At 48.9% G+C, this 24,937-nt stretch overlaps 1 protein-coding gene across 1 annotated transcript in view; it reads left to right on the top strand.

The window, feature by feature from the left end:
- Nucleotides 1-16,497, top strand: part of LOC119963617 (vesicle transport protein SEC20-like) — a 34,776-nt gene extending 18,279 nt beyond the window's left edge. Inside the window, 3 exon segments of the mRNA XM_038792948.1 lie at nucleotides 3,167-3,241; nucleotides 9,108-9,238; nucleotides 16,309-16,497. Of these exon segments, the coding sequence (XP_038648876.1) occupies nucleotides 3,167-3,241; nucleotides 9,108-9,238; nucleotides 16,309-16,497 (395 nt within the window).
- Nucleotides 16,498-24,937: the final 8,440 nt, after the last annotated feature.

Genomic DNA, 24,937 nt, shown 5'->3' with positions numbered 1-24,937 from the left:
AGTGATGCCGGAATTGCCTCCAAACCTTCAGCGCGGCTACCACCACAGGGCTCCCCGACTCTGGGGCAAACAGTAGCGGCACCATTGCCAGCGCCTACAGCCCCGACCCCTTACAGGAACATGCCTCCATCCGCACCCACAATGCCTCTATCTCCCGACTCCAGGCCCGCACCGTCTCTGCATTGACTGCTCAGTAATAGTATAGCAAGTTTGGAAGGGGCAACCCCTTTGGAGCATTACTTTCCTTATCCTAGCCACCTCCCCTGCCACAAAAATGAGACCAGCCTACCCACCCCCTGAAAACATGACTTTGGTCAAAAGAGCGGCAGACACTGAGACAGAAACAGAAAATGCAGCAGAATGTTCATCTTCACTGCCTGCACCCAGCCTGCCAATGACAAGAATCCAAGAGCATGATCGGCCTCCCTAATTTGGTAATTAATTCCCCTCACAATAAACAATGGGTGCGATTCACCCAAAAAATGGCTCTGACATTTTGGGTGGGTTTGCCGGGGTGTTTCATGCTGGATTCAATGGGAGATCAGCACCTGCATTCACCCCCCCCCCCCCCCCCCCCCCCGTGAAACTCGACATGCCTGACTCCCTCGCCATCTGATTCGCAGCAGCAAGGTGAGCAATGCTGCCTGGGAGGCAGCGGCAGCTACAGTGAGTGCGGGCAGCGTGACCAGGAGGACCGCCATCCAATGTAGGAAGAAGACAAACAAACTTCAATGAGCTGCAGGGGGAAGTTACCACCTCTCTCCTGGCATCAGTCTCGCCTGCCATCCTTCAATTTCCCCCCCCAAAAAACCCACCCCCTTTCCCTTCAATGCACTGGATGATATCCCACACCCTCCCAACATCCGATTTTCAAACTTGTTTCTCAGAACCCCTTGGCACCCACCAGCACAACCCCTAATGTCTGGGTGCAATGCCCACGCATGCCACCTGCCTTAGACCCCCCCTGACCAATCAAACATGTGGCTCACAATGTCCTCTCTTTGTCCCTGCAGGATAAGATAGCTTATAATAAGAGGGAAAGGACGAAGATGGGGTGGAATCCCAGACATCCGAGTCCTCACCCCCATGAGGAAACAGCACTGAATATCACGGAGCTGTCCGAGGAAAGAGCAGTGACTGACAGCGAGGTTAGCTTGCATCAGAGAAGTGAGGATCTGCTGCCCCTTCATCCAGATGGCCTGTCTCAAGTGAGTTGTTGATGTCCCACAAAATGATCCTTCCCTTTCATTGACCACGTGTCCATTGTCTTGCAGGATCACCACCTGATGAGGCCTAGCCATCCGGAGTGGTACTCCCTCAAGAGACCACCAGCGATGCATCACAGTTATCACCCCCACCTTCCACTAGTGCAGACACACACCTCGGTGGGCGACATGGGTGGACAGGCTTCGGGGCACTATCTGGTGAGCACCACATATCTGCTGATGCACATCAGGTGGATGCAGGAATATCCAAGAGAAACAGCACGCAGAGGTCTGCCCAGGAATCAGTTGGGTCCCAGCCAGATTTCGAGCCTCTGGACAATATTCTCCGCGAGCCTTGCAGATAAAAGGACAGAGCCGGGGCAGCAGGGTAGCATGGTGGTTAGCATAAATGCTTCACAGCTCCAGGGTCCCAGGTTCGATTCCCGGCTGGGTCACTGTCTGTGTGGAGTCTGCACGTCCTCCCCCTGTGTGCGTGGGTTTCCTCCGGGTGCTCCGGTTTCCTCCCACAGTCCAAAGATGTGCGGGTTAGGTGGATTGGCCATGCTAAATTGCCCGTAGTGTCCTAATAAAAGTAAGGTTAAGGGGGGGGGGGGTTGTTGGGTTACGGGTATAGGGTGGATACGTGGGTTTGAGTAGGGTGATCATGGCTCGGCACAACATTGAGGGCCGAAGGGCCTGTTCTGTGCTGTACTGTTCTATGTTCTATGTGATATTCAGGAGGGGATATCAGTGACATTCCAGCAGCTGCAAAGCCGATTGGAGTCGCACAGCCTTCTAGTTCTTCTGAATCCCCCTCCTGACACCGGAGCATGTCAAGGTCAGCGGGCTGAAGAGGGTGGCACGGCCACCCTGTGACACCAGTAAGTAGGCCGGGGCCACATTAAAATGTTCACCATTTAAGCATTTCACACCTGATACATGTAAAGCCTCTGTCACTTTAGTCTTCACAGCGGGCCTACCCCCTGTTCCCCCACTGTCCCTTCCCCCCCCGTTCCCCCCACACCCTTGCCCCACCCCACAGTGGTCAGAGGTCAAAAGCCCCCCCCGCTGCAGACTCCATCTTGAGGATGGGTGCGAGCACACCGTTGGCAGAAAGACAGAAGTTAGACTTAATTAGATCCTGAGCAATGAAGTTACTGTGAAAAGCCCCTAGTCATCACTCTCCGACGCCTGTTCGGGTACACAGAGGGAAAATTTAGAATGTCCAATTCACCTAACAGCACATCTTTCGGGACTTGTGGGAGGAAACCGGAGCACCCGGAGGAAACTCATGCAGACATGGGGAGAATATGCAAACTACGCAGTGACAGTGACTCAGGCTGGGAATCGAACCTGGGGTCTTGGCGCCGTGAAGCAGCAGTGCTAATCACTGTGCTACCCCTATCACCGATCCTTCACTGTCACTGGGTGAAAGTCCAGGAGCTCCATCCCTAATCACAGTATGGGTGGACCTACACCTCAGGGACTACAGCGGTTCAAGCAGGCAACACACCACCACCTTCTGAAGGTCACTAGGGACGGGCAATAAATACTGGCCTCACATTTTAAAAACTCCAGATGCATGGTCATATGTCTGATATTGTGGGTTTGTCCCTGAATTCCTTGTTTTTTTTACTGTAAGAGATCTTGCTGCAGTAATGGTCTTTCATGCCATTATTTATAAGGTTATAGGACATTAGAACATAACTCCAGCTCCTATCTAAAGAGCTTCACTCATCTTCTCAGTCACATCACTGTAACATGACTCCCCCACTCCTTTTTTTCAATAATATGGCTGCTCCCGACCTGCCCTGTGAAATGACCCAGCAAACTAGTTGGTTCTATTCAAGAAGATGATTCATTACCACTTTCTCAAAGGCAGTTGAGGCAGCTGTGTCCTCTTCCACCACGCTTTTTTTAGTTTTTATTCATTTCTCATTTCACAATCTCCTTGCAAACAGTTCTCACTTTTGATGTTATCACGCTAAGCCATGAAGAACACTACAGGAAGACAATGAATCAAACTGTGCACTGTGGTAACTCACACTGCCAAATTACAGCATAAATGCCTTTGCTATGAAGTGGTATCTGGGACAGAACCAAACCACGGACGCTTTCCTCAGTTCTTAGAAGCATTTTCTTGAATTTCTTCAATATGATCTTGCTTTCAATCTTCACGCAAATACATTAATTCCTTAACACCGACATTTGACGTCTGGTTTTATTGAATAATACCAGCATTCCTGAAATGTTGGTTCCTAGAATTGCTGATTGGAGTTGGGTGTAAGGGTGATCAGAAGCCTCACCTCCCGTTTGGTTCTTTTGCCAAATATCTGGTGTAGCGCTAACAATTATACTCAAAGACGAGAGACTAGTACAATCGAGGCTTTATTGCTGTGCGATGCTATTCCTCCATCTGCAACTGTAGACTAAGGTCTGAGTGACTCACACGCATATTTATACACCAGCTCCCTGTGGGCGGAGCTAGCCGGCAGGGGCTTACCGGAGGAACCTGTATTACAGGTACAGGCATACATCCCCTACTGTAAGTACACATCACTACAGTGGTTATATCACCACATTCACCCCCTGTAAAAAAATGAGTCCGGCGGGGGTGACGTGTAACTATAATACAAAGGATGAGCTATTTACATGGGGGTCCAAACAAAGAAAACCAAGAGTCCATCCGGTTAGCAGGCTACAGGTTGAGCCGAATCGGCGGTCGAACATTCCGCTGTGATCGGCGTAGCTGTGGTGGCGACGTCGGCACAGGCGGTGATGGCAGCGATGGTGCAGGTGTTGGCGATGTTGGTGCTGGCTGCTGGCGGGATGACTCCGAGAGTGAGCCGAAATCTTCAGTGTGGGCAGGGGGACAAGGGATGGACCTGGTGGGGACGAATAGGGGGGCGCCGGGGAAAAGGAGGTTGGCGCGGGGGAGAAAGGAGCGTGGGCATGGGATCGGCACCTGAGGAACCAGGTCCCGGAGCGAGACTGTGTCCTGGCGGCCGTCGGGGAACTCCACGTAGGCATACTGAGGGTTGACGTGGAGAAGGCGTACTTTGTCCACCAGGGGTTCCGCCTTGTGGTGCCGGACATGCCTACGGAGAAGGACTGGGCCCGGAGTTGTGAGCCACGTCGGGAGCGACACCCCGGATGTAGACTTCCTAGGGAAGGCAAAAACACGTTCATAGGGTGTATTGTTAGTTGCGGTGCACAGTAGCGACCGAATGGAATGGAGCGCGTCAGGGAGGACCTGCTGCCAGCGAGCGGTTGGGAGGTTCCTGGACCGTAGGGCCAGCTGGACGGTCCTCCATACCGTCCGTTCTCCCTCTCTACCTGCCCGTTTCCCCGGGGGTTGTAGCTGGTCGTCCTGCTGGAGGCGATACCCCTGCTGAGCAGGAAATGACGCAGCTCATCGCTCATGAACAAGGATCCCCTGTCACTGCGGATGTAGTTGGGGAAACCGAACAGGGCGAAAATGGAATCCAGGGCCTTGATGACGATGGCAGACGTCATATCCGGGCATGGGATGGCGAAGGGGAACCGAGAAAATTCATCGACCACACTAAGGATGTAGGTGTTGCGGTCGGTGAAGGGGAGGGGCCCTTTGAAGTCCACGCTGAGGCGTTCAAAGGGGCGGGAAGCTTTCACCAGGCATGCGCGATCTGGCCGGTAGAAGTGTGGCTTGCACTCGGCACAGATCTGGCAGTCTCTGGTGACTGTCCGTACTTCCTCAACGGAGTAGGGCAGATTGCGGGCTTTGATTAGATGGTACAAGTGAGTGACCCCCCGGATGGCAAAGGCTCTCGTGCAAGGCACGGAGCTGGTTCACTTGTGCGCTGGCACATGTACCTCGGGAGAGGGCATCTGGGGGCTCATTGAGCTTGCCGGGGCGATACAAGATCTCGTAGTTAAAGGTGGAGAGCTTGATTCTCCACTGCAAGATTTTGTCATTCTTGATCTTGCCCCGCTGCGTGTTGTTGAACATGAAGGCTAGTTAAGATCGGAGGAGAGTGAATCTCCTGCCGGCCAGGTAATGCCTCCAGTGCCGCACTGCTTCAACGATTGTCTGGGCCTCCTTTTCAACAGAGGAATGCCGAATTTCAGAGGTGTGGAGGGTGCGGGAAAAGAATGCCACGGGTCTGCCTGCCTGATTCAGCGTGGCGGCAAGGGCGACATCTGAAGCGTCGCTCTCTACTTGGAAAGGCAGAGTCTCATCTACTGTGTGCATCCCCGCCCTGGCTATGTCAGATCGAATGCGGGCGAAGGCCTGTTGTGCCTCAGCTGAGAGGGGAAAATGTGTGGACTGGATAAGTGGGTGGGCCTTGTCCGCGTATTGTGGGACCCACTGGGCGTAATAAGAAAAGAACCCAAGGCAGCGTTTGAGGGCCTTGGGGCAGTGGGGGAGTGGAAGCTCCATGAGGGGGCGCATGCGGTCGGGGTCGGGCCCCAGTAGTCCGTTTTGGACTACGTAGCCGAGGGTGGCTAAGCAGTCTGTGTGGAACACGCACTTCTCCTTGTTGTATGTACAGATTAAGGAGAGATGCAGTGTGGAGGAATTTAGAAAGGTTGGCATCATGGTCCTGCTGGTCATGGCCGCAGATGGTGACATTGTCGAGGTATGGGTAGGTGGCCTGCAGTCCGTACCGGTCAACCATTCGGTCCATTTCTCGTTGAAATACCGAGACTCCATTCGTGACGCCGAAGGGAACCCTAAGAAATTGGTACTGACGACCGTCTGCCTCGAAGGCAGTGTAGGGACGGTCCGATTTAGGGATGGGGAGCTGGTGGTAGGCGGATTTCAGGTCAATAGTAGAGAAGACCCGGTACAGTGCAATCTGATTGACCATATCAGAAATGCGGGGGAGAGGGTACGCGTCGAGCTGCGTGTACCGGTTGATGGTCTGGCTGTAGTCCATGACCATCCTGTGCTTCTCCCCGATCTTAACCACTACCACCTGTGCTCTCCAAGGGCTGTTGCTGGTCTCGATGATACCCTCCCGAAGCAGCCGCTGGACTTCGGACCTAATGAAGGCCTTGTCCTGGGTGCTGTACCGTCTGGTCCTGGTGGCGACGGGCTTGCAATCTGTGGTGAGATTGGCAAAGAGGGAGGGAGGCTCGACCTTGAGGGTCGCGAGGCCGCAAACGGTGAGGGGAGGTAGGGGTCCACCGAATTTGAGGGTGAGGCTCTGGAGATTGCACTGGCAATCCAGGCCTAGTAAGAGTGACGCACAGAGGTTGGGGAGAATGTACAGACGGAAACGGTCGAATTCCACGCCCTGTACAGTAAGTTTAACCAGGCAGAAAAACCCGGATCGGGACAGAGTGGGACCCGGAGGCGAAAGATCTGCCGGTTGGTGGGATGGACCACAAGGGAAAAGCGCTTTACCGTGTCGGGGTGGACGAAGCTCTCGGTGCTTCCGGAGTCGATGAGGCAGGAGGTCACGTGGCCGTTGACCAGCACCGATCTGGAAGAGGGTGCCAGATTGCGAGGACGGGACTGGTCGAGCATAACGGAGGCGAGTAGCGGGCGATCGGCGGTCGAGTCAGATGAGTCCGACGAGGAGCGGTAGCGATCCGTGTCCCGTGACCCCGTCCCGGGGGAAGACAAAATGGCGGCATCTGGCGTACCTGTGGGTAAAATGGCGGCGCCCATGGAGCGCACATTGTGGGGTCGGGACAAAATGGCGGCACCCATGGAACGCACATGGCGGTGGTGGATTAAGATGGCGGCGCCCATGGAGCGCACATGGCGGGGGTGGCGAAAGATGGCGCCGCCCACTGATCGCACGTGGGGTCGGGGGAAGTGGACGGCGGGGCCCATTGAGCGAGCGGCTGAGGCGAGGGGACCGGGGGCGCGATAGCGGCAACCATCCGGGACTGACACACCGCTGCAAAGTTGCCTTTCTTGCCACAATCTTTGCAGGTCGCGGTGCGGGCCGGGCAGCGCTGGCGAGGGTTCTTCTGCTGACCGCAGAAGTAACAGTGGGGACCCCCAGGGAGCGTGGTATGGTGGGCAGCGCAGGCATGGTGCGCGGGGGCGGCTGCTGGGGGGGCCGTTTGTGGGGTCCACGAGGGGTAGGATGGGTGGGCCTGGGGGGCCGTTTGCGGGGTCCACGAGGGGTAGGACGGGTGGGCCGAGTGGCTAGCGGAGTAAGATCGCGCACTACGGGAGGCGGCTGTCATGGAAAGTGCCAGGGCCTTTGCGGCTGCGAGTTCGGGGGCGGCCCCTTCCAGCAGTCGTTGCCGGATGGGGTCCAATGCAATGCCTGTAACAATGGCATCGTGCATGAGTAAGTCAGAGTGTTCCGTGGCTGTGAGGGCCCGGCAATCGCAGTCTCATACCAGAGGTATAAGGGCCCTCCAGAAGTCCTCAATCAACTCACCCGGCTGCTGGACGCGAGTAGAGAGTTGATGCCTCGCAAACAGGGTGTTTGCCGATTGAGCATAGTTCTCCTTGAGCAGTTCCATAGCTGTGGTGTAGTCAGTCGCATCTCGAATTAGCAGAAAGACACTGGAGCTAAGTCTGGAGTACAGGAGTTGTCTTTTTTGAGCCTCCGTTGGGGGAGCGTCCACTGAATAGATGTAGGCCTCAAAGACTGCCAGCCAATGAACAAAGTCTTTACTGGCGTGAGGCGACTGCAGATCCAGCTGCAGATGGTCAGGCTTGATTCTGAAGTTCATGGTGAATGGAAAATCACACAGCAATAAATTGTAGTGCTAACAATTATACTCAAAGACGCGAGACTAATACAATCGAGGCTTTATTGCTGTGCGATGCTATTCCTCCATCTGCAACTGTAGACTAAGGTCTGAGTGACTCACACGCATATTTATACACAAGCTACCTGTGGGCGGAGCTAGCTGGCAGGGGCTAATCGGAAGAACCTGTATTACAGGTACAGCCATACATCCCCCTACTGTAAGTACACATAACTACAGTGGTTATGTAACCACATCTGGGTGCTTTGCTTACTAACTGGGGTAAAATGGACAGCGGCCTGTATTTTAGACCTGATCAAATCGGACACTTCAAACTCAGAATTGGACATTTTAAATCAAATCACAGCCAGAACCACAGGCAGGCCTGATGGGAATTCGAACTTGGCCAAGTTTGAAAACACTAACCAAACTGCCAGGACATGTCTAGACCTGCCCTGTTAATCACACATCAGGAGCTAAATCAGTCCTATGGATCGATTGTTTTGGGCTGCCCATAAGAAGCTAGACTTTCTGGTGCCCAGTTACCATATGTGGAGTAAGTTTACATGCAAACAATACACCTAGGAATGGACCTCAGGGGTGGGGTTCCTGGTGTCCTGCAGGGTTGCAATCGGCAACACCGTTTGGTATTGCAACCCCTGCCCTGCGAACTTAATGGCTGAGGGCCAGAGAACTTTCTGGCAAGACGAGAAGAGGAGTATAAAGATCGACCACCAGGACCCTCAACAGCAAAGACTCGCAGAGGTAGCAGAGAAGATTGGACGATCGACCAGAGACGGAAGGAAGCAACATGCGTGACCCACCTTTGAGGACGAAGGCCCTGAGGAAACAGAGACTCGGAGATTCAGACCGGCAGCTCGACTGAGTTCATCGGCACGGGTAGTATTCAGAATCTTGAGATTATTATTGTTGTTTGGGATAATTTAAGGGGGGGGGGTGACTGTTTTTCTCTGTTTAAATAAATTTGGTCAAATCACAAACTTGTATTTGTCTTTTGTTTATCGCGTAAAGAAAGACGCCTGGGTAGAACGTTTGAGTAATACACTGGTCGAAGTGCCTGAGGTTTTATAGACAACATAACCGTTCTGCCAGTGGAAACAGTTCCTCCCGATCTACGCCAATTCATTTTTGTGGTTTCCTCTTTCAATTGTTTTTAAATTCTTTTCCCTTCTATGATAGAGCTGAACTCCAGAGGCAAGGTCAGGGTGGCCACCCTTGACATCAAGACAGCATTTTACCTCGGGTGGCACCAAGGAACCCTTGGAAATCAAGCGGACAAGTTGCAAACAAAATGCAGATTGAGCATGACAGTAAGAAATGGACATGGGAGAGTAAAGGAAGAATAACGATGAATTTGAGAGCTCGAAATGATTTTATCAACTGATTGCCGTGGCAATTTATTGTAGGATACCTCAGTGAACCAGCATTGAAAGATCACTGTCGACAAAATAATATTTGATGACCTTGGGCAGGATTCTCCAACCCTCCGCCGGGTCGGAGAATCGCCCGGGGCCGGCGTCAATCCCACCTCTCGCCGTGTCCTGAATTCTCCGCCCCCCGAGATTCGGCGGGGGCAGGAATCGCGCCACGCCGGTCGGCGGGCCCCCCGCGCTGGTCGGCGGGCCCCCACGGCAGTTTGCGGCCCGCGATGGGCCAAAGTCCCGCCGCTGACTAGCCTCACCTGCCGGCATGGATTAAACCACCTCTCTTACCAGCGGGATTGGCGGCGCGGGCAGGCGGCGGGTTCCTGGGGGGGGGAGCGCGTGGTGATCCGACCCCGGGGGGGTGCCCCCACGGTGGCCTGGCCCTTATTCTCATTCACAATCTCATGTTGCAAGCTTATAAATGATATTGACCAGTTGTGCTTGGAATTATTTTGATGAAAATACAACTTGACTTCTCTGCTTGTGACAGAAAGTTTGATATCTCAAGACTTCTTCTCACCAAGCAAGTAAATATAATCAGAAGGGCAAGGTAAATGAAATACACTGGGAAATATAAAGCAACCTGTTAAAGCTGGCACTTCCGAAAGTGTTTTGTTCTTCAGGTAGATTGCAATACCTTTTATGATGAAGCCAAAGACTTCGATAGAGTGTTGTATGACCAATATTAATATGGAGTCATTTTAATGTAAACATGTGCTTATTATTGAAAGATCTGTAAAGGCAGGAAATTGAATTTTAATGAATGACACGGCATAGACGTAGTTATGCCACAAATGCTATGTGTAATTTCTTTAGTAAATGTAATTATTTTTTGCATCAGAATTTACTTTTCTTTGAACAGCATTCCTGGGGGGGGGGTTGGGTTACGTGTATAGGGTGGAGACGTGGGTTTGAGTAGGGTGATCATTGCTCGGCACAACATCGAGGGCCGAAGGGCCTGTTCTGTGCTGTACTGTTCTATGTTCTAATCCACCTAACCTGCACATCTTTGGACTGTGGGAGGAAACCGGAGCACCCGGAGGAAACCCACGCACACACAGGGAGGATGTGCAGACTCTGCACAGACAGTGACCCAAGCCGGAATCGAACCTGAGACCCTGGAGTTGTGAAGCCATTGTGCTATCCACAATGCTACCGTGCTGCCCCAATTCTTAGACTCAGAGAATAGAATCATAGAATCACTACAGGATAGTAGAGGCCTTTTGGCCCATTGTGTCTGCATCGTCCCTCTGAAAGAGCACATTACCTCCGCCCATTCCGCCACCCCATCCCTGCAACCCAGTAACACCACCTAACCTTTTGAGCACTAAGGGACAATTTAACGTGGCCAATCCACCTAACCTGCAGATCTTTGGACTATGGGAGGAAACTTGAGCACCCGGAGGAAACCCATGCATAAACGGGGAGAACGTACAAACTCCACACGGACAGTGACCCAAAGTCGGAATTGAACCCGGGTCTCTGCCGCTGTGAGGCAGCAGTGCTAACCACTGTGTCACCGTGCCACCCTCTTCTAGTCAGTTAGCAAAGGTGAAAAGTGATCTATTGACAAAGCTGTAAAAACTGGGTCGATGACCTTAGGATGTTCTCATGTAATGGCAGGGTAGCTTTCCTTGCAACTTCGGCTTATTTAGAAGCAGACAAGATAGGCATTTGGAGAAACATATGTAGCTACAAGTTACCAGAATAGAAGAATGTTAAACACAGAGGTGTTTTGAGCCAACTTTCAGCATTGCCAACAGTTGCAATTTCAATATCAATCGTCAGAAAAGAAAGGAAGAAAAATAGTGTAAAATCAAAGGCGGTTGTTTTGACTTTATGAGATAGTGTAAAGTAAGTTATAGTAAACCAATGGAAATAAAAGTCAAGGAAGGTGTGAAGTCAGCTGCCAATTCAATATCACCCATTTTGCACTATTGGTCAAGGTCAAAATTAAACCGTCCAGTGTTAAATCAATTGTGTTAGTGACCTTGACTGCTTTAATATTGTAGTTTATGGGTATTACAAACATTTACTCCTGAACTGCTCACACTGGGCTTTAAAGATGGAGATTGGTAATTAGATATGTGGGGACAGAGAGTATGGATAAAGGGAATGTTCTTTTAGGTAAGATACAAGGTCTGGCTTTTCCTAGGGATCTTTACTGTGATGGGCCAAGGTTTAGAGAACCCCAAAGTGTATCATGGAGTTCACCTGACCCACAACTTTTAATAGATTGTGGTATGGGGAGCACACGGCTCACACTACAGGTGTGGTACAGCAGAAATGGAAAGGTATTTTTTAAAGCAAAACAATGTTTATTCTACTAACTCAAGTTAACCTTTTTAAAACATACAGTGAACAACTTAGCAACCATTAATTCAGATACAACCCCCAAAGAATACACTAAGTAATCTGTAAGCTGTCCTTTTAACATCTAGAAGACTTAAGAAACACCTTTTAACAGAAGCACATTAGGTTTACATTCACTCCTGAGAACATTTATAATTCTGAATTCACCAAATGATCAAGCGATAGTCTTTCCATGGCAGAGAGAACAACAGTACACTTGCTCTGTCTGGCTTCAGCTCCAACGCTGAAAACGAAACTAAAACACACCCTGCAGCAAACAGCCTAAAACAAAAGTAAAAAGCTGACAGACAGCCCAGTTCCACCCACACTCTGACATCACTGATAAACACCCATTTCTTAAAGTTACATTTCTTAAACACCCATTTCTTAAAGGCACTCTCACATGACATTACTGAAGCCTCGTCATTTCACCATAAATATTCACAACTTGGAGTAAAGAATAGAGAGGTGTATGGTCCAAGTTAGCTCATGTCTGGAATTGTGGGACAGTGGGTGAGTCAGTGATTCAGTGAGTGAGTGAGTGAGTGAGTGTCAGTCAGTCAGTCAGTCTGTGACAGGAACTCTGCCAGAAAAGACAGATTGAAACATGTTTTATGTAAAGATGAGACGTGAAGGTTCAGTTAGGGCGCTCGAGAATTATAAGTTAGCTAGGAAGGACCTAAAGAGAGAGCTAAGAAGAGCCAGGAGGGGACATGAGAAGTCTTTGGCAGGTAGGATCAAGGATAACCCTAAAGCTTTCTATAGATATGTCAGGAATAAAAGAATGACCAGGGTAAGAGTAGGGCCAGTCAAGGACAGTGGTGGGAAGTTGTGCGTGGAGTCCGAGGAGATAGGAGAGGTGCTAAATGAATATTTTTCATCAGTATTCACGCAGGAAAAAGACAATGTTGTCGAGGAGAATACTGAGATACAGGCTACTAGACTAGAAGGGCTTGGGGTTCATAAGGAGGAGGTGTTAGCAATTCTGGAAAAAGTGAAAATAGATAAGCCCCCTGGGCCGGATGGGATTTATCCTAGGATTCTCTGGGAAGCTAGGGAGGAGATTGCTGAGCCTTTGGCTTTGATCTTTAAGTCATCTTTGTCTACAGGAATAGTGCCAGAAGACTGGAGGATAGCAAATGTTTTCCCATTGTTCAAGAAGGGGAGTAGAGACAACCCCGGTAACTATAGACCAGTGAGCCTTACTTCTGTTGTGGGCAAAGTCTTGGAAAGGTTTATAAGAGATAGGATGTATAATCATCTGGAAAGGAATAATTTGATTAGAGATTGTCAACACGGTTTTGTGAAGGGTAGGTCGTGCCTCACAAGCCTTATTGAGTTATTTGAGAAGGTAACTAAACAGGTGGATGAGGGTGAAGCAGTTGATGTGGTGTATATGAATTTCAGTAAAGAGTTTGATAAGGTTCCCCACGGTAGGCTATTGCAGAAAATACGGAGGCATGGGATTCAGGGTGAATTAGCAGTTTGGATCAGAAATTGGCTAGCTGGAAGAAGACAAAGGGTGGTGGTTGATGGGAAATGTTCAGACTGGAGTCCAGTTACTAGTGGTGTTCCAGAAGGATCTGTTTTGGGGCCACTGCTGTTTGTCATTTTTATAAATGACCTGGAGGGGGGGGGGCGAATAAATTTGCAGATGACACTAAAGTCGATGGAGTTGTGGAAAGTGCAGAAGGATGTTACAAGTTACAGAGGGACGTAGATAAGCTGCAGAGCTGGGCTGAGAGGTGGAAAATGGAGTTTAATGCAGAAAAGTGTGAGGTGATTCATTTTGGAAGGAATAACAGGAAGACAGAGTACTGGGCTATTGGTAAGATTCTTAGTAGTGTGGATGAGCAGAGAGATCTCGGTGTCCATAGATCGTTGAAAGTTGCCACCCAGGTTGAGAGGGTTGTTAAGAAGGAGTTAGCTGGTAGAGGGATTGAGTTTCGGAGCCATGAGGTCATGTTGCAGCTGTACAAAACTCTGGTGCGGCCGCATTTGGAGTATTGCATGCAATTCTGGTCGCCGCATTACAGGACGGATGTGGAAGCATTGGAAAGGGTGCAGAGGGGATTTACCAGAATGTTGCCTGGTATGGAGGGAAGATCTTATGAGGGAAGGCTGAGGGACTTGAGGCTGTTTGCGTTAGAGAGAAGAAGGTTAAGAGGTGACTTAACTGAGGCATACAAGATGATCAGAGGATTAGATGGGGTGGACAGTGAGAGCCTTTTTCCTCGGATGGTGATGTTTAGCATGAGGGGACATAGCTTTAAATTGAGGGGAGATAGATATAGGACAGATGTCAGAGGTAGGTTCTTTACTCAGAGAGTAGTAAGGGCGTGGAATGCCCTGCCTGCAATTGTAGTGGACTCGCCAACACTAAATGCATTCAAATGGTCATTGGATAGACATATGGATGATAAGTGAATAGTGTAGATTGGCTTTAGAGGGGTTTCACAGGTTGGCGCAACATCGAGGGCCGAAGGGCCTGTACTGCGCTGTAATGTTCTCTGTTCTATGTTTACTAGGCTGATACTGGGATTTGTTGGACTGTCGATGAGGAGAGATTGATTTGACTGAGCTTGTACTTGCTAGAGTTTAGAAGGCTGAGAGGAGATCTGATTGAAGCATATAAAAGTATAATAGGACTGGACAGACTAGATGCAGAGAGGATGTTTTCCCAGGTTGAGGAATCTAGAACCAGGGGACTCAATATCATAATATGGGATAGACCATTTAGGACTAAGAGTAGGAAAGACTCCTTCACCCAAAGGGTAGTGAATCTGTGGAATTCTCTATCACGGAAGGCTGCGGAAGCCAAGGCACTGAATGCATTTAAGAAAGAGATGGATTTTTTCTAGATATAATAGCATCAAGGGGTATGGGGAGAAAGCGGGAATATGGGATGAGATAGAGGAGACGGGATTCTCTCATCCTGGGGCCTGGGCGGAGAATAGGCGAGCCCGGCGCGAATTGTGCTACGCCACCCTGACGCCGGTCCGCTATTTCTCCGGAGAACAGAGAATCAGCGCCATTGGCGCGGCGCCAGTCGGGGGCCACCCTACGAAGCCCCCTCCCCCCCCCCCCGGCGATTCTCAGCCCGGGAATGGGCCGAGCGGCCACGCAGAAAAAGCCGAGTCCCGCTGGCGCCATTCACACCTGCTCTTACCCGGTGGGACCTCAGTATGGATGCATCCGGGGGCGGCCTGGTGGGGGGTAGGGGGGTCCGACCCCAGGGGGGGGGGGCCTCCGCTGTAGCCCGGACCGCGATCGGAACCTACCGATTTGCGGGTCGGCCTCTCGGGCTGGGGCCTCTTTTGTTCCGCGCCAGCCCCTGTAGCCCTACGCCATGTTGCTGATGCACAATCAATGGACATGAAACGTAAATAAAGTCCAAACGATAGGCTTTAATACACAAGAAGTGGACCCGGCAGCAGACGTACAGAAGAATGGCAGACTGCTGGGGATCACGGGTTCTTATACCCCGCCTCATAGGCGGAGCTACCTACCTCTCAGCCAATCGGCTGAGAGGCACATGACATACATGGGCCAATGGGCACCGAGTCCTCTGCACCCATGGCAGCTCACACTTCCAGGTACCGTAATACCCCTAGTCATACTACCACATTTGCGTTGGGGCCGGAGCGGAGAAGGGAGCGACTGCGCATGCACACATTGCCGTCGGTTCCACGGCACATGCACAGACCTGCGGCGCCCATCTGAGGCTGGGGATCGGCAGCTGGAGCGGCCTGGGTCGAGAAACACGGCGGTGTTTATGACGGCTTTAACACTTCACCTCAGGATCAGAGAATCCCGCCCAGGACCTGCCATGATCATCGTGAATGGCGGAGCAGGCTCAAAGGGCTGAATGGCCAACCCCTACTCCTAGTTTCTATGCTTCTCTGTTTTCTTAATGGTGAAAAACAGTGAACTGTGGAGGGAAAATGGATTTAGACCATGTACCAACATAAAATTAGTATTATCGGAAGAAAAAATGTGTTGACATTGAATGGTGAAGCTGGCAAAGCTATACTCATTGCTCATCCTCAACTGACCTCAAAAGCCAGTGTTGAACCTTCCTCTTGCATTTGGACTGAGTAGCTTGCTATGCCACTTCAGTCAACGACATCGTCCACAGTCACATGTAAGTAAAAGTGGGACTGAGTGGCTGGTTTCCTTTCCTGAAGAGAGCCAGTGAAGTAAGTAAATCTTTACAACAGCCCAACAGCTTTCATAATAGTTTTCTGGTGCTGGCTGGACAAGTTACTAATTTTACTGAATTCTATCTTAAAACCTGTCTTGGTGGGATCTGTACTCAAGTGATTCCACCGCTCCGTTAGACATATCAACACAGGAACAGAATTAGGCCAGTCAATCAGCCCCTTGAACCCATTCCACCAATACCCCACCTTATAATTGTGAGATGTGCAACATAGTAGTTAGCAGAGAGGCTTATAATCAGATGTCTGATAGGCCAGAAAATGCCTTTGTGTTTTAGTTAATGTTACAGTGGAAGGTATATTAGTGATATAGTGAGGAGTGTGAAGTGACAAATTAGATGCTCTGTGCTGAGTAATTTTTAAGAATTATCTTTCTTTTTGCAGTTCTGCTGGTGTTGTGACTATTGTAAATTGGTTACAAAGGCTAAGAGAGATTCTATGAGTGCTTCTGAGTTACTGCTTCCAGTTCACATGTGGACTGCATCGGTACAGCATCAACCGTTCAGAGCACTCTGCCAGACACTTTACTTCCTGTTACATTTAAACTCTATTCAGATACTTCGGGTAGAATGAAAGACCACCCCCATAAGCATGTCTTGAGAATCAACGTGTCATCTTGTATGTGCAATATCTGGTGTACTGTCACTCAGGGATCCAACAAAAGCCTTAACTGTTGCATTCAACTTACTGATCATGGCCCTGAACTCTTTTATAATCTCCAAGACTTCTTAAACTAGAACAATAAGTCCCCTATTAAACCACCATGTCTTATAACTAGGAAGTGGATTTATTAACAGTAAAAGATAACAAATAGCAAGGGACAATGGGTCAGATTTTCCCATCAGGCGTGGATCATGAGTCAGGCCAAGTCCTGACGCTGCGATTCCACCTCCCAAGTGGCTGTGCCCATCCGTGCTATCTTCATAGCAGGTTGGTGGGACAGGCTGTAGTTGGACCCGCCACTTCCAGAGGTAGGCCCGAGATGGGAACAGAGGCAGATGGATGTCAAGGTGGGCAGATTAGAAGGTCTTTTTCCATCCACAGGGACATTGGTCACTCTTGCCGTTACCCCTTAGCACAGCAGGAGCACTCTCAGGATGTCCTCATGGCAGTCCTTGGCTTGTGACAAACACAAATAGTGGAGGTCCATTCAGGAAGATACTGAACCTATTGAGAAACTTCATTGAGAAGAGGCAGAGGCAAAATCGAAGCATGAGAGAGAATGCATAAATCTCCTCTGCCTGACCGTTCTAGCACCAGTCCCCACGTTGGCAGTGTCTGCAAATCACACATTGGATTGATCAGCCATCTCTGAGTCCATTGAACTTTGGGAGTTTTAAAAAATATCATCCTTTATTCCGAGGAACTGACTAAAAAGGAAACATAAGGATAATGTACAGAATTCATGAGCCCTATGTTAACATTGGGAAGTATTTGAGATGCCCAACAAACTGCCAAAATAACCAGAAGCCATTCAGTCCTCTGGGCAGCTGTGTCAGCAAGCTCTGATGAACTGAATCCATGAGTTTTCCAAGCTCAGCCAAGCATTCATATTGGGATTCTATTTCATAGCTGAATAAATTAACCCTGCAGAGCCAACTACACTAAAACTCTTGAAGTAATGAAACAGATGGTCACTATTTCAAAGGCTGAATAGATTGAAGCCTTTTGAAGTAGCCTGAACAAATGTCTATCTGTTACCCTGCTTTAAAGGCTGGACTGTGAATCAATGTAAAGATTAAAGCACAGGGTCTAAATGATCTGAAACTCAATATTGTTGCATGCAAAAGAGCACTCTATCCAGGGTAAACACGCTCTAATGCATCTGAATGCTTTGACAATACTGGCCAATTTAACGGCCACTTAACTTTTAAGGACAAAACCCTGCCATCAATCATTAAAAACAAGCTTAAATTATAGATCATAGAATTTACAGTGCAGAAGGAGGCCATTCAGCCCATCCGAGTCTGCACCAGCTCTCAGAAAGTTATCATACAGTATCTAATTACTTTACACAAAGTTGCTAACAACTTTTAAACTTACCTGTCAAAAGGGTCCCACTGCAGATCAGGCCATGTTCATAGACCCTCTGATGTAATATGGTTCTTAAAGGGTTCAGGAACCCACCCGCCTTGCTAAATATGTCAAACTCCTGGAAATCTCAGAAACTTACACAATTCTAACAGGATTAGACAGGGTAGATTCAGAAAGAATGCTCCCGATGGTGGGGGAGTCCAGAAATAGGGGTCATAGTTTGAGGATAAGGGTAAACCCTTTAGGACTGAGGTGAGGAGAATTTCCTTCACCCAGAGAGTAGTGAATCTGTGGATGAACTTGATGATCAGCCATGATCATAATGAATGGCGGAGCAGGCTCGAAGGGACGAATAGCTTCTTTGAGGGGCTGTTTAGCTCACAGGGCTAATCGCTGGCTTTGAAAGCAGACCAAGGCAAGCCAGCAGCACGGTTCGATTCCCGTAACAGCCTCCCTGAACAGGCGCCGGAATGTGGCGACTAGGGGCTTTTCACAGTAACTTCATTTGAAGCCTACTCGTGACAATAAGCGATTTTCATTTCATTTCATTTCATTCCTACTTCCTTTTTCTATGTATGTTTCTGTTTAAATGCGAAATTGAGGGAGCCAGCAACATCAAAGCCTCAACGACCATTTTCATGCGCAATGGGTCACCACCCACCACATCAAAATGGTGGCCAGTGAAATTGTGTGGCAATCTCAGAATTCCAGTTCCCTGTCTTTTTCTCCCCATCCAACAAGGGTTTTCCCCACATCGAGGTATCAAATTCCAGCCAATTAAAGCAGTTGGCACAATTTATATGAACCTTTATCTCACATTCCCTGCTCAGGTACAAAAGCGAAGCTACACACGCCAAACTCTACTATTAATAGTTAATCTGGACTAGTGATTGTAATATGATATTTATATGTGGGTATTCACATTGGCCCATGGGATACTTCCACGTGGACGACAAAGGAGTGATAAAGGAGAGACCCAGGAAACTGAGAGATGTCTCAAGATATTCCTTCACCCGACCTGGAACTGCCATATCCACACTGTGTCTCACAAAAATTTGGTTAAAAAAAGAAATAGGTATCAGGTTCTGAGACTCATATTTCCCAGATCTTTGTCTCCAGCTAAATGAGATGCCAATTAGCAAATTGAATAGACTCTGCCAATAATTATCAAGCAGTACTTCTTCTGAAATACACACTGATGGATTTTGTAATTAAAAGGTACCAACACGTTAATGTTGTCCAGGCACCAGATTTAACTTGTCATACATGGAATAAATCAAATGAACCTATTAATGTATCAAGCATTGTAAGATGAGAATGTATGAAGGATACTATTCTGCCATACTGTTATCATACTGGTTTCTGAAGTTCCTGCTGAATTTGACTGTTCAGATAGCCAACACATGCATTCAAACATATTTTCTCATTCAGAGATATTTTTAAAATATTAGCCCAGAAATTGCTGGAATGGAGCAGAGACTGCCGTCACTGTTGCGTTCAACGTCTCTGCGACAGAATCATTTCAGGCAGCAGGAGACCTCCGTGGCATAATGCAGCCTGCTGCACACCATGGCATTAAGGTATTCACTGATGCTATGCTTCAAAGGGCAGGGAAATACATCTCTTTCAAAGTGGACGACCAGAGTCGACTTGAAAGACCCAGAGGCATTGTAGCGACTGCAGGTTTTCCCAGGATGACTGCATGTATGTCACCATGAAAACTCCTGCTGGACAGCTCTGTACCTTCATCAACATGAAGGGCTTCCACTCATTGAACATCCAGCTGGTCTGTGATCATTATCGACGGATAATGTTGGCATGCAAGAGGCACCTGGGCAGCAGCCAAAACTCCTTCATTCTGCATGGCTCACAGGTGCCAGGCCACAGTGGTCCTGATGACCTGGGTAGATAGCTTTTGGGTGACAACGGGTCACCCATTGAAGACATGGTTCATTGACGCCAGTGAGGGCACCCAGAACATAGGTGGAGAGGAAAAACAGGGTGGGATTTTCCCTGCTGGGACTAAGACCCATGACGGGGGTGGGGGTGGGGACAGGGACTGTTTCCCACTATGGAGACTGCTGAGATTATGGTGTGCTAGCGTTCATTGGCAGAGGGATTGAATTTAAGAGCCGTGAGGTGATGATGCAGCTGTACAAAACCTTGGTCAGGCCACATTTGGAGTACTGTTTGCGGTTCTGGTCACCTCATTTTAGGAAGGATGTGGAAGCTTTGGAAAAGGTGCAAAGGAGATTTACCAGGATGTTGCCTGGAATGGAGAGTAGGTTGGGTGGGGTTACTGGGTTATGGGGATAGGGTGGAGGTGTTGACCTCGGGTAGGGTGCTCTTTCCAAGAGCCGGTGCTGACTCGATGGGCCGAGTGGCCTCCTTCTGCACTGTAAATTTTATGATAATCTATGATTAATCTAGGACAAAGGTTCGGCACAACATCGTGGGCCGAAGGGCCTGTTCTGTGCTGTATTTTTCTATGTTCTATGTTCTATGTTCTATGTCATGCAACCCCAGCCTCATTACATATGCAGTGGGGGCGTTGCAACATTTAGTGTGGCAGGACAGGCTGCATGGCCCATGCCCCACCATCAATGGGTGCCATTTTTAAAAGGCATGTGGACATAACTGGCCCAAGTTTGAAGACAGAAGATGGACCTCCATAAAATTCTGAAGAAGCCCATTCCACAACTCCAAGAAACCCACTGCTGTGTCTACAGTCTCTGGAGGTCTCCATTCCAACTCCTGAGGTAGCCCCAGGGCATCTTCTGGTAAGTGTTGATATGTTTTTTTAATTCAGTCATGGGATGAGGGCGTTGTGAATCTATGGAATTCCTTGCCCAGTGAAGCAGTTGAGGCTCCTTCATTACATGTTTTTAAGGTAAAGATAGATAGTTTTTTGAAGAATAAAGGGATTAAGGGTTATGGTGTTCGGGCCGGAAAGTGGAGCTGAGTCCACAAAAGACCAGCCATGATCTAATTGAATGGCGGAGCAGGCTCGAGGGGCCAGATGGCCTACTCCTGCTCCTAGTTCTTATGTTCTTATGTTCTTATGTTACCCATCCCTTAGCGCAACTAAGACTCACATGTAGGCCAGACCAGATAAAGATGGCAGATTTCCTTCCCTAAGGGACATTAGTGAACCAGATGAGTTTTTAGGACAATGGTTTCATGGTCAGCAAAAATCCAGATACCCAGGGTCATGCTCTGGGGACCTGGGTTCAAATTTCAACACAGCAGATGGTGAAATTTGAATTCAATAAAAACCTGAAATTATGTCTACTGATGAGATTCTGACCCATCCCTCTCGGTAGGGTTGTCAGCAGTCAGCGGGTCAGGACCCGCTTTTGGTCGAAGATTTCAGAGGTGGTAAAGATTGCACCCACTGGCCAGAATCCGAAAATGGACAGAGCCTTGGCTCAAAGCAGAAAACCAATGTGAAGCTTGCAGGTTGCACAACTGACTTTTCTCGTCATACTGAACAGCACTCTGTGCAATTTCAAAGGGGAAGCGAGATTCGCACAGTCAGCAGGAGGGGCGGGGTCTAAGAAAGCCAGCGACACTGGAAATCCGAGATCGGGGTCCTCTTTAAAAAGAACACCCCAATCTCCGATTTAAATAAAAGGTATTTCCCCGTAACCCCCCCATGGTCACCAAACCCCCCCCCATGGAAATTACCCCCGCCACGGATATCGAGATTCCACACAGATAGGGAACCCCCCACCCCGTAACCTATAAGGGGGAATCCTGCCCTCCCCCATCTGCAGAAGGACAACTCCACCACCATACCCCATGTATAAGAGGAACCCCCACAATGGAGCTCTCCAGAGGGCTCTCTGGCAGTTCCCCCAACAGTGCTCCCAGAGGGGACATGCCCAGACATGTCCCTCACCACCTGGGGCTATACTTACCCATGTGCCCTCGATTTTGTCATCTCAACTGGTTTTCTTTATGAAAACAAGTAGTGATTTGAGCATCGTGACGTCATGCCAACTTGATGGGATGTTACAAGTAGGAAGTTGGAGCATCAAGCCCACCATTGAAATAGTAAAGTATGTAAATCAGGCTCACACCCTTCCTGGGCGTGAACCTGATTAGGTCACCAGCGGCAGGAGGGATGATCTCATTCTGAGATCTGGCGCAAATCTCGTTTTTGGCCTTTTACGAGATTTAGTGGCCACTACAGGTTATGGGCTCATAGCTAGCGTAGCTGCTAATTCACAGCCATTGTCTGTAGCTAAATATTTACACAATTATTCAGCTATTTATGTGCTAGAAACAGAGAAATCTTGCCAAGCCCTGATTAAATACTTTTGAATGTTTATATTTTTAATATCCATCATAGTCTGCGCATTTTATCATCTGAACATGTGGAGGCACAACCAAATATTTCTCCATAACTCTTGGTCATAAAAGAAACTCTAGATTTCAATGAATGGATCATATCATTTATTTGTTGCCTTTCTTCTTTTCTTTGGGAATTCTTATGATGTTAAAGAGAAGCATGATGGTGGTACACACATCCCTTATGCTGATATGTGTTTCTGGAAAGAACCTCGCCCACACAGCAAAACTGAAAACAAGTGATCCTCCAGTCCCAAGACAGCCTCTGGCAACCACAATAATTAATAGTTGTCATTTTCAAAATGAATTATAAGAAGAATCAACATCTTTTATTATGATATACATTCAGTTTTACCTTTGTGTGTGATTATTATGCTTGTCAAAAAAACACTCGTGTAATTTGACATAGATGATGGGGTCCTTGTCCATGGGCTCGAGAGAGACAGTGGGAGCCCCGGGTCATTCCTTTTTGGAAAGGCAAACCGGATCAGGCACTTAAGCAGGCAGCAACAGGCCTTTCCTGAAGCCCTAAAGGGGCTGGTTTAGCACAGGGCTAAATCGCTGGCTATGAAAGCAGACCAAGGCAGGCCAGCAGCACGGTTCAATTCCCGTACCAGCTTCCCCGAACATGTGCTGGAATGTGGCGACTAGGGGCTTTTCACAGTAACTTCATTTGAAGCCTACTTGGGACAATAAGCGATTTTCATTTCATTCATGAACTCCAGGGTGGATATTCCGCCACACGAGAGCTGTCGACCAATCAGAGGCCAGCAGCTCTTCATTGCTCGGCAGCGCCATTGGAGAGCTGGTGGAAGCTGCCGGTAATGCATCACCCCAGAGGCCCAGCATCATCGAGGCCCGAGGTGTGTGATGGTGGGAGGGGGATTGTATTGTGGGGATTGTGGAGGAGAAGGAAAGAGGGTGTGGTGGCAAAGAGGGAAGGGGATGGGGGGGGGGGGGGGGGGGGGGGGGTGGGGGGGGGGGATGGGGGGGGGGGGGGGTTGGTGTTCTTCCTGACGCCTTGTCCCTCGATCAGGCACTGAGTGCTGACAATGTGGGATCTCCCAGGAAGCCTGCAAGGAACCTGGACAGGATTTGTTTTTTGAGCTTCTCATGTGGCGAGCTTTACACCCTCCACTAGGTGAATACATTAGATGGACATTAATTGCCCATTGAAGAACCATAATTGGTGACAAGGCAGAAAGGCCAGCTATGAGCCTTCCCATCAGGGATTTAATCAGAGGGGAGATGGGAAGATGACGGGGCCCTACTTGCCACACACCTGTCTGATTAAATGCCTTCCTCAACACCAAACTCACCACTGTGGGGGCATTACTCCTGCTCCTAATTAGTATGTTTGATCTCTTTCATTGCTCACAGTTTGTCCTGCCTCCTCATTTGCCATCTGTAAATTTCATGTTGTTAAATGTCCAAATAAAAATGGTAATCAAAAGACATGTCCATCAGTCTTTTCCCTACTCTTTGCTTTCTGTTTCTAAGCACCCTTTCTATACATCAGCCATCTCTACATTGCCTATTGCTTTTTGTGGTGCTCCTTCAGAGTAATGAGTTGGTTTCTTTGTTGTTGGGATTAGCGCTCAAGGTATGACAGCTGGGCCATGGCCAGTTTTCTAAACAATTTGTAAACTTTGGAGAAAGCTGACATGAGGAAGCCAGAAGTGCTTCTATCTTGAGAGTTTGCATCATCCTTCATGTCCATTGTTGCAATGCCTGTTGCTGGGCACTCTCTCACCATGGTTACCAATCTGTGTTTCCACAAAGCTGATCACAACAATGAGATAATTGAAGACGTCCTTGTGAGTTTGTCTAACCAATCCCCAGGCCTATCAATGCTCAAAGTGGTAGCCCATTCTACTCAGGAATTCCAGTCTTCAGTGACAGCTGTCTGAGCATCTGAGGGAGATGTGGTAGATCTGAGGGCCCTTTGTAGAGGAATGTTCCTGGAATTCCCACACATTAACTGGAGATCTGTGCTTTTGCAAAGCCATCATATAAGGCTGTGCACTTGCAATTAGTGGATTCTTCCAGCTAAGCCGCCATCTACAGCAATCTTGCTTGGCACAGTCCTCAATAATTGCAATACCTTTCAAAGATCAGAAAATGTTCACTTTTTAGCCACAGCGCCCATAAGGCCCAGATGGGATAATATGAGGTATAATGTGGGGCGCAGATTGCATAAGCTGGGTGGGTGTGGGTAGGGCAGGGTGGAGGGTTGGCGCAAGGTGGGGTTGGGGGTGTTTAAGAGGAGTTGATAAGAATAAAGGGAGGGTTCACCCTTAGGAGTCTGCCCTGTGATTGGCAAAGGGCAGCACCTGCAGTGCGATCGCCTCACTATTTTTCTTCCCAGCCTTTAATAAGGGAAAGAATTAGACTTCCCTCTCCCACCTGACTACCGATGCCAGGCCTTTGTGGTGTGGGCAGTGTATTATCGCGGTCAATTAGGTTGATAACTAGACTAATTGAACTCTAAGTACTCACTTAAATATGGCAGACAGGCAGCAATTTTGAAGCTCGCCCCTGTATTCTGCAGTTGCAGGAAGGTGTTGGGATGGGCACCCAACCCCTATTTTGCGTGACCACAGGCCCCCTTACCCACCGTGGAAAC

Source organism: Scyliorhinus canicula, chromosome 3, assembly GCF_902713615.1.
Source record: "Scyliorhinus canicula chromosome 3, sScyCan1.1, whole genome shotgun sequence".
NCBI classification, from domain to species: Eukaryota; Metazoa; Chordata; class Chondrichthyes; order Carcharhiniformes; family Scyliorhinidae; genus Scyliorhinus; species Scyliorhinus canicula.
Note: the sequence above shows the minus strand (reverse complement) of the source record. Positions and strands in the feature narration are given on the sequence as shown.